Source organism: Arvicola amphibius, chromosome 4 (assembly GCF_903992535.2).
Source record: "Arvicola amphibius chromosome 4, mArvAmp1.2, whole genome shotgun sequence".
In the NCBI taxonomy this organism is placed as follows: domain Eukaryota; kingdom Metazoa; phylum Chordata; class Mammalia; order Rodentia; family Cricetidae; genus Arvicola; species Arvicola amphibius.
The window spans coordinates 40,972,043-40,982,297 of record NC_052050.1 but is presented as its reverse complement, the minus strand read 5'-3'; the positions used below and the strand labels follow the sequence as shown (position 1 = coordinate 40,982,297).

Sequence of the window (10,255 nt, the reverse complement as noted above, 5' to 3'; positions counted from 1 at the left end):
AAGTGATGGATAACCTGGTACCGAGCTGAGCTGGCTGAGGGCAACGCAGTCCCGATCCCTGGGCGCGAAGAGCAGCTACTCGATGCCCGCCCCGCCGCAGCCCGCCCTCTCTCCTTCCTTCCCTCCCTCCCTCCCGGCGGGCGGCCTGGGGGGGCGGGGGCCCCGCGAGCAGCCCCGCCCCCGCCGCGCGCCGCCCCGGAGGAGTCCGTGGGGAGGAGGAGGAGGAGGCTGGCGCGCAGAGCGGGGGCTGCGCGGAGCGGGAAGGAGCGCGGGGAGCTGTAGGGCCCAGCCGGCCCAAGGGCGCCCTCGCCTCGGGCCCGCGGCCGAGGCGGAGAAGTTTGGTACCTCGGGGCCCGGCGTCCCGGGGTCTCGGGGGCCGCGGCAAGCAGGGCCATGGGGGCGAGCGCGGAGGTGGCGAGGTGCGCAGCGAGCTCCTGGAGCGACGCGGCCGAGGCGGCGCAAAGTTAGCCCGGCGCCCCGGGACGAGAGCCGCAGCCTGGGCCATGGGCGAACACCCCAGCCCCGGCCCCGCAGTGGCCGCTTGCGCCGAGGCGGAGCGCATCGAAGAGCTGGAGCCCGAGGCCGAGGAGCGGCTGCCCGCCGCGCCAGAAGACGTGAGTGCCCCCTTCTGTGCCCCTCAAACTTTCTGGGGGGCGCCACGCGGGGATCCGCCGCGGCCTCAGCTCCCTACCCTGGGGGGAACTTGGAGGATTCAAGGTTATGTCACTGGAGCGTCCGGGATAAGCTGGGGGCCCCGCGCGTGGGAGGGATGGATCTCCCCAAATGAACTGGTGCGCACCCCACCCCGCTCGGGTTCCCGCGGCTTTCCTGCGGGACACAGCCCCGGTTGCTGCGCCGGGAACCTGTCGGCCGCGGAGCCCCCTCCCCGCTGCTGGTGCAGTGCCCGGGACACGGCGTTTTCCTGCAGAGGCGGCCGCGTCACTGTAGTGACTCCCCCTCCCCTCCCCTCGGCGACCTGCGGACTCCGCAAGCCTGGGGAAGGAACTGGCTTCCCAGTCTCTGGACAGCGCAAACCAGTCTGGAGATCCCTTCTCCGCTCCCAGATTAGCTCCTGCCCGGCATCTGTCTCGTCGCGACACTGATTGAAATTCAAACTGGCCTTAGTCCCTGAACCCTGTGAGAGCTAGTACAGCCTGAAAGCTGGGACGAAACGCTCCCAGCAGGGGGCTCAGGAGTCCTGGACCACGTCGGTGCCAGGCTAGTCCCCTGGGGCAGGCTAGGGAGGGGCTACCCCAGAGGGTTTCCCTGCCATCTGCTGCTCAAATCTCTTGTCCCTAAGTCCTGGGAAGTAGGGTCTGACAGTGGGAAGCCCTGGGCACTTGAGTTGTTAAAGCTACTCCCTCCCAGCACCCTGCTTTGGACCTGTCCCTCCCTCGGGGTGAAATTAAGCCGGGAACCCCAACCTACGAAACCACAGCCAGCAAATCTGAATGGATCGGGAGTCTAACATCTCTCCCGCTTGCGTGGTCAAGCCTGTCACTTTCTCCTGGCCCTCCTCCAGAGAGAGTGAGTCTTATGTACTCAGTACTTACACTCAATCTTGGAAGCATATTGGGGAACACGAACACACACACAAACACACACACACACACACACAAGCAGGCAAAACTAGTGCTCAAGCAGGGGTAAGCCTCCTGAGTAGAGTCCTCCAACTGCCAAGGCCTGAGTACGCTTGGACTCCGAGTGTGTACGTGAACATGAGCTTTAGGTAGCAGAAGTTATCAGAAACCCTGAGACATGGTTGGGGATCGTCCCTGTTCTCATTCCTGCATCTGACTGTAGCACCCCAGAAACATTCCATTTCTACCCCGTACTGTGCCTTTCTGCCTTTGCTCCTCTGGGGAATTTTCGGAGTTCTTCTGGTGAGCCCCTGAGCCTGATTCTGACTGGGCAGCAGCTGGGAGGTGATGCTGGAAATCTCAGGGGTCTGCAGAAACCTTGGTGATAAGTGCCTTTCTTTCTCTTCCTCTCCTGCATGGCCTCCCACTCTACCAGCACTGGAAAGTCCTGTTTGAAAAGGTATGTGAGCAGTTAAATCCCTCCGTTCCTTTCAGCCCTGCCTGCCTGAAGCCTGTCTCAGTCTCCCTGCCTTCTTGCGTGGGCTTCCCTAGTTCGGTGCTCCTGAGATGGTGACGTACTATGGAGGCGTGGCTTAGTAGATCTGGGGCGGAGCCACACTGTGCTCTGGTATCAGAGACAGCAGTAGGCTCCCTAGAGAGAATCCTTTCGTCCCTCCAAATTCTCCTTGCACCATGTCTGGGCTTACACCTCTTAGGAATTGGCCAACATGTATCAAAGCTTCCTATATGCAAGTGTATTGCAGTAGGAGGCTGGGGAGGTGGGGGAGGGACTTAAAAGAATCTTCCAATTCCCTTTCTGCTGCTATTATGAAAAATGCTTGGACCCTGTAACATAAAATCTCTGTCATCTTTGGGGAAGAAGATTTGTTCACAAAATGGGCTCTTTGGGAGGCCCATCTTGTGTCTCCTTCTGCAGTGGGGATCGGCCAATGCCGGAATGTTTACAAATGAAAAGCAATATGTGATTGTTTGCAGTACCTGGAATATAGGGGTGAGGAGTGGGGTTGGAAGTACCAAATGAGGAGTCGGGTTTGAATCTGGAGATGGACTTTTGACCTTCATCGGGGAAATAGTTCTATTTTTGCTTTGTACTTGGATACTATTGGGTATTTCCTTCCCGTGTTTGTACCGTAGTGCAGGAGAAAAGATGGGAAGGTGTTCCAGTGTGGGTGGATACTGAACACTTCAGTCACAGCTGAGAGTAGCTGTGCCATGAAGTTTGTGCAGCTTTAAGAGATCTGCTTGTGCCAGGTGGTGGTGGCACATGCCTTTAATCCCAGCTCTCGGGAGGAACTCTGAGTTCGAGGTCAGCCTGGTCTACAAGAGCGAGTTCCAGGACAGGTTCCAAAGCAACAGAGAAACCCTGTCTTGAAAAACCGAGAGAGAGAGAGAGAGAGAGAGAGAGAGAGAGAGAGAGAGAGAGAGAGAGAGAGAGAGAGAGAGAGAGAGAGAGCGAGCTGCTTGTTTAAGCCAGGCATGGTGGCACATACCTCTGATGCCTTCATTTGGGAGATAGAGGCTGGTCAGCCAGGAGTTTGAGGTCATCCTTGGCTATAGGGCTACTTTGTGGCTAGCCTTGGTTTGTGAGTAGGGAGGGAGGTATGAAAAGGGATCTTGGTCCAGACCTTTCTTGTAGGCGGAATAGTTTTCAAAAGCTGCTGTTTGTGAATGGGTGTTTCGATTGTATGTGCAGTGCCTTCCAAGGCCAGGATCCTCTGGGACTGGAGCTACTGATGTTTGTGAACTACCATGGCCGTGTTGGAAACTGAACCTGGGTCCTGCTGAAGCAACAGGCAGCTCGTGTTAGCCAGTTTTCCACTGTCAGTATATGAAGAGAGGAGATCTATTTGGCTATGGTTTTGGATATTATTTTGAGGGGGTAAGGGGTATTTGTTTATTTTTCATGACAGGAGACAGGATTTCTCTGTATAGCCCTGGCTATCCTAGAATCCTCTTGTAGACCAGTCTGGCCTTGAACTTAGAGATCTGCCTGCCTCTTGAGTGCTGGGATTAAAGGTGTGGGCCACTGCCCAGGTGGTTTTGGATATTCTTACCCTTAACTAGATGGCCCCTGCAAGGAAGCAGGCCAAAACAGAAGTATGTAGTGGGGTGAACGCCACTGGCCTCGTGGCCATGGAGCAAAGAGAAGAAGAGACTGGAATCCCACGGCCCCCTTCCAAACATCCCCAGTCACCCAAAAGCTTCTTACTAGACCCAACAGCTCCAAGCTAGAGATCAAACCTTTAATACATGTCACTTTGAAGGTGACAATGAGGTTGGAAAGGAGCGATACGGTGATAGGCGAACAGGAAGATATTAATAGACCTGAGTAGCTGAGGGGAACCACATCCCCAACTGAGACTCTGAATTTAAGGGGAAAGGAAAAAGTGGGGGTTGGGGTTGGCAAAAAAACAACAGCTTTAGTTATAGGCAAGTTTAATGTGGGGACCCAGCCAAATGCAATTACCCCATGGGACTGAGCATGTGGGCTTACGGGGGAAAGAGCCTGGGTGAGGATCTTGGGGGATATAATTCTTGATGCCTGGCTCCCATCACGAGGGCCACCTACTCTCCCTCTGGTCCCTAGGAATATCCCAGTTGCTGGCCTGACATCTCGAGTCGGGAGGAACCATGGTGCTGCCACTGCTCCTCTTCCCCCAGGCTGCCAGCCCTTCACACCTCCTGGCAGATTTAGACGAAGAACCTAGAACAAAGTGTATCAGGCTTCTTCCCTCCGTCTTTCACATTTGACTAATTTTCTCTTGCCAGTTTCTATGTGTGTGTGTGTGTGTTTATATTTTAAAACAAACCATTTGGGTGAATGAAATAGAGCTTCCAGAGGGAGGCACTCACAGCTGGAGAGCAGTTCCAAGCAGAGGGCATGTGGCACTCAGTATCAGCCCTCAGTCTGTGCAATCCAATGGGAGGCAAGACCTGGGCATCTCATAGAGATAGAGCACCCTGCTTCTGGAGAGGCCCATTCAGGAACCCTCCTGGGCTGGAGAGGTAGCTCAGTGGGAGAATGCTTGCCTAGCACGCACAAGGCCCTGGGCTAAATTCTCAGCATTGCAGAAACAAAAATAAATAAATAAAAGGAAAACCAATCAATCATTCTGACAGACAAAATGAATTCTAGGAAAAGCAGCCACAAGGTCTTACTCTGAACCATTTTTCTCTTACAATAAGTCTGTCTGATTTCTTTTCCTTTACTTTTCTTCCTCCCTCCCTCCCTCCCTCCCTCCCTCCCTCCCTCCCTCCCTCCCTCCCTCCTTCCCTTTATCTCTCTCTCTCTCTCTCTCTCTCTCTCTCTCTCTCTCTCTCTCTCTCTCTCTCTCTCTCTGCTCTCTCTCTGCTCTCTGTGTGTGTGTGTGTGTGTGTGTGTGTTTGGTTGTTGTTGTTTTTTGAGACAGGGTTTTTCTGCCTGTCCTGGAACTCACTTTGTAAAGCACTTCTCTTTTTTTTCTTAAGATTTATTTTATTTTGTATACGTGGTTGTTTTGCCTACGTGTATGTCTTTGCACCATGTGTGTGCAGTGCCCATAGAGTCCAGAAGAGGGTGTTGGATCCCCTGGACCTGGAGTTACAGATGGTTGTAGCACAATTAATAGAAACCCAGAGACAGAAGTTGGGGTTCAACCTGAAGGTCAGAAAAACAAAACAGCCAGCCACTGGCTCTTACCTTTAACTCAGTTTGAGACGGCAATCCTGCCTCCAGGAATCCTCAGAATGAGACTGACTGAGAGCTGACTCCTTCTGTTTTACATTCCCCCTCTCCTCTCTCTGTATTTTGAGACAGGGTTTCTCTGAAGCTTTGGTTCCTGTCTTGGAACTAGCTTTTGTAGACCAGGCTGGACTCGAACTCACAGAGATACACCTGCCTCTGCCTCCTGAGAGCTGGGATTAAAGGCATGCACCACCACCGCCCGGCTACATTCCTCTTTAGTGCTGGGATTAAAGGCATGATTACACCATTACCTCCCTGTTTCTATGGCAAACTAGTATGGCTACTGGGATTAAAGGTGTGTGTCACCACTGCCTGGTCTGTAGGGCTGACCAGGGAGGCTGTTTTACTCTTTGATCTTCAGGCAAGCTTTATTTATTAAATTACAAATGAAATATCACTACAGGTTGTGAGCAGCCATGTGGGTGCTGGGAATTGAACCCAGGTCCTCTGGAAGAGCAGCTAGTTCCATCTTTCCAGCTCCATACCTGGTTCCTTCTGTCCATCCCATATAAGGCATCTGAAGGGAACTGACCTAGTTAGGGTTACTATTGCTGTGATGAAACACCATGACCAAAAACAACCCAGGGAAGACAGGCTTATTTGACTTTTCCACAGCACTGTTCATCACTGAAGGAAGTCAGGACAAGAACTCAAGCAGGGCTGGAACCTGCAGGCAGGAGCTGACGCTGAGGCCATGGAGGAGTGCTGCTTACTGCCTTGCTCCCCATGGCTTGCTCAACCTGCTTTTTTTTTTTTTTTTTTTTAACTCAGAACCACCTTTCCATGGGTAACGCCACCCACAATAGACTGGGCCTTCCCCCATGAATCATTAATTAAGAAAATGCCCTACAGGCTGTTCACCGCCCAATCTTTTGGAGGCATTTTCTCAATTGAGGCTCCCTCCTCTGATAACTCTAGCCTGTGTGTCAAGTTGATATAAAAGTAGCCAGCACAAGAACAATTGTTTCAGTAGATATCCAAAGGAAGGGCTACAAAGTTCTCTTTAGAATAGCTTCATTCCTGCCAGGACGGTTACAAAAGTCAGAAGTATTAGAGCCTGGAGCCACTGGGGCAAGGCATGTCTTCCTTTCCCTTCCTGGGTCAGGGGGACACAGGTGGTTATCTGTTTCCCAGGTATTAGAGGTGGAATTCGCTCAACTTTCCATGCCATGTGGTTCTTTAATATGCAGGGAAACCTTACCCAGCTTGAAGCTGACTGGACCCCCAGCGTGAGAAGCCACCATGTTAACCTGTGGCTACCCTTCAAGTAAATGGCCAAGATGCCTTCTGAGGATTGGTGGTGAGAAGATCAGGTGACCCTGGTCTTTTGAAAGCTTCTCTGTCCCTCCAGTTCTGACCTGTGTGGGCATGCACATACCACAGTGTCCTTGTGGAGGTCAGAAGACATCTTGTAGGAGTTGATTTTCCTTTTGTTGGGTTCTGGGGATTGAACTCAATTTGTTAGACTTGGCAGCAAGTGCTTTTAACAACTGACCCTCTAGGTACCCCCCCCCCAAACGTTCTCTGCTTTTACTCCCAGTGTCCCCCGAGCCTGTGTGACCCAGGTTCTGACCTCATTTGTAGTTTTCCTGCTTGCTGGATGCAGGTGTGGGGGTGGTCATGGTGCATTGGTAGCTGAAAGGAAGTTCAGATGAGATGAAACCGCTGAGTGGATTACAGATACGCCACAGAAAAAAAGTGCCTTCCCCAGAGACAGTCCCATTGTTCGTGGCCCTGGCACACATGAGCCAGCAGAGTAGGGGTCTCAGAACAACAAAGCCATGGTTTGGAGCCCACCCTTGGCCTCTGCATCTCAGTTCCTTATCAAGTAGCTTCCAGTACCACATCCCTACCCTCTCCTACTCTAGTGACCAGGTAGATCATGTTTCTATTAACTCTTTGATCCCTGGCCATTCACAAAAATACATTCAGCAGTGCCAAGAGATCCGAGCTCGCGTACGGCCTCGTGTGTGATAGACCCACAGAGGTTTGAATGAATGGCAGGTCAAACTAAACCATGGTGGTTAGAAAGATGGCTTAGTTGCTATGAATCTTAAAAAAGCAAAGCAGAACTGTAATCCGTGTATATTATTTGAGGCTAAGGTTTCTCCTCCAGGAGCATCCCTTGACCATGGGGTTCCATGATGGTGTCCCACCCTCATTCCCACCACTGGGTAGCTCCTGCCCCATCAGGGGCCCTAGGTTATTGGACAGTCGATGGAAGTGTCTTGTTCAGTCTGTTCATTCTGCAGTTGAGGAAAGTATTGTTATGATGGTGTCTGAGTTCCTGTGTGCTTCCCACCAGTACTGCAAACTCCTTTGCTTGATTGGTGCCAAGCATAGTGATGGAGACAGGTGGAGAGATGGCACCCCGGTAGCTTGGCAACAGTGGGCAAGCCAGGCAACGTCTCCAAGCCACAGACTTTTCATGGAAACCATAGAATAATAGCTGACCCAGAACTGTTGGGAGGTTGGGTGGAGTGTGCATAGCTCTTGGCATAGCTGGTAGGAAGCACCAGGTAAATACTGTTTGTTACTGGAATATAATGAAGTGAGTCCTGTTTCCTAGATGGGTATGGACATGTATTACATCCAGGGCCTGAATCAGTGTCTGGATTCCTAGTCCATCTAGGCTGCCTCCCTAGGACGGAAGCTGGATACCACATCCCCTGCTGAACTTTTCAGAAAGAGTCTTCAGACAAGGCTGTCTGGTACATGTTGATGCCCAAGCGCTGTCTGCTCACCTGGCTTGTCTGTGCTACAGGGTGAAAGATAGAAGCTTAGAACAAGATGTCTAGCCACTATGTGGGCTGGGCCAAGCCTCCTCTCTCTCTCTTTGGTAGTTCTTACTGGCCCTTTCATTGGTTGTGTAGTGACATTGGGCCCAGGGTACTGTCTTGTTATAGAATGGAGTCAATATGTCTTGAGCTATAAACAGACATAATCCCAAGCCCCTTTTGGAGATTTTTGTTTGAAACTTAGTCTCTATATGGCTCACCCCTACCCCTTTTGAGATGAGGTCTTGCTATGTAGCTCCTGCTAGCCTCAAACTTAATGTGCTTCAGCCTCCTGAGTGCCCGGATTCGAAAGGTCTATATTGGTAAAATTCCTTTGAGAAAACAAACACAAGTGTCTACTGTGTGTGTATATACCTGTCCTCTCGTCTCCTTACATTCTCAGCAAACTGAGAGGTGAGGCTGTTGTGGTTTTTGTTGATTGTTTTGAGACAATGTCTCACAGTATATGTATAGTCTTGACTGGCCTGAAACTCTCTCGATAGACCAGGCTGACCTCAAACTCACAACGATCCACCTGCCACCACTTCTCCCTCCCAAGGGCTGGGATTAAAGGTGTGTGCCGCCATGCCTGACTCCATGTCCTCTTTACTACGGATGGAGGGGACAGGTCTTCCCCATAGATAGGGAACAAATTGGGAGCCTCTGCAGAGGGTCTGTTTGTCCTCAAGGCTTCTGGGTGGCTTCTGCAACCCGACAGGAGGTGAAGGGACTGTTCCAGGCTCCTTCATCCCAACTGCTTGCTTCTCTTCTTCCTCCTACCTCCCTCCGTCTCCTGGACTGTTCAGCTCTCTCTGTTCTGGGGACTAGATGGATTTTGGGGGTTTCTAGGGAAGGTGGCAGGGAGCAGGATTTGGGCAGAGGAGAAAGGGCAGGGCAGACGTCAGGACCCCTCCTGATCTCACCTCCTCCTGCCACTCCTGCCTGATGCTCCCTGGAGGCTTCTGGATTTATGACTACGACTTGCTTTGGTCCCTGGGTGTCCCTGACAAGCTGGGCCAGATGAGTCAGTCCAGGTACTTCATCTATTCCCGATCCCCTAGAGTGTTACTTCTGAGTCAGAGCTCCCATTCTCCCCTCAGCCTGTGACTTGGCCAAGCAAGAGGCGGGAGAGCTGTCAATGAGCCTTGGGAAGCTTTGAGGGGGTGCTGAAGAACTGGGGGATGGGGTCTTCGGGGGAGGGGGTTCTGGGGCAGGCTGACCAGGGGAGAGTGCCAGAGTCTGGTAGAAGGAGACTGGTCTCATGGGTCAGTCACACTGTCCCCCAACCTGGGGCAGGCAGGTCTCTTCCCTCCTCCGCCTCCCTGGCCAGCCTGCTAGCCTCAGCCACTGCGACTTGGCTCTGCGACCCTGGGAAGTGAGAGGAGGGGTGTTCAAGAGCTGGCTGTCTGGATTGGTGCCTGGTGAGGCCTGAGCTGCCTCCCCTGCTCCTGTAGTGGCAGCTGAGAGCGGAGAGCACTGGGGCTCCTCATGGCTCTAAGAGGACAGGCTGGAGGGCAGGAGGGATCAGAACCTGTTCTTAGGACCAGCCATTTCCCTTCCACTTGAACTGAAGCTTGAGGTCTGGGAAGAAGCACCCTTTGCTTATACCCTGGCTCAGGTCAGGTGGGACGTCTCTGAGGGCTTCAGGTCACACTTAATTGTGTTCTGAAAGTTGGTGTTTTGAAAAATTAGAGGGAGAAGGTCATGTGAAGGACGAGGGTTGGGTCATCCCCCCCCCCACAACCTCCCACTGGATTAGCCTCCTCATTTGCAAGGAAAAAGTGGAAGAGAAAGCCCCCACCCTCCCATCACCAGCCTCCTGACCTTGCCAGCTGCAGCCTGAACTTTTTAATTTATGGGGCTGTAAATATCCATGAATGGGCCAGAGTTCCCTGGTGGGCTTGTGGCATGCTGGGTGGGGACAGCTCTGTTGAGCCAGAAACTCCCCAATAGCCTCATTAATTTGCTCTGCTTAGGGGCCTGGGAATGAAACAAGGAGCTGACAGATGGGAGACAACCTCCCCCCCCCACCAAGGGGCAGCTGCCTGCATCTTACCCTATCCCAGTACACATGCCCTGTGGCCATTTCCTTCTGGACCGACAGGAGACACTGGGGATGAGATGGGACCTCACCCAGACCCAGGCTCCATGTT

General features: G+C 52.6%; 1 protein-coding gene across 2 annotated transcripts in view; it reads left to right on the top strand.

Annotated features, from left to right (window-relative positions):
• Positions 1-352: 352 nt before the first annotated feature.
• Positions 353-10,255, top strand: part of Rhbdl3 (rhomboid like 3) — a 49,299-nt gene continuing 39,396 nt past the window's right edge. The window contains exons 1-2 of one of the 2 annotated variants that reach the window (XM_038328644.1): positions 353-614; positions 2,017-2,040. In XM_038328644.1, coding sequence (XP_038184572.1) covers positions 504-614; positions 2,017-2,040 — 135 coding nt within the window. In that variant the 5' untranslated portion in view covers positions 353-503. The remainder of the gene's footprint in view (positions 615-2,016; positions 2,041-10,255) is intronic. The other variant, XM_038328645.1, reaches the window with a different exon arrangement.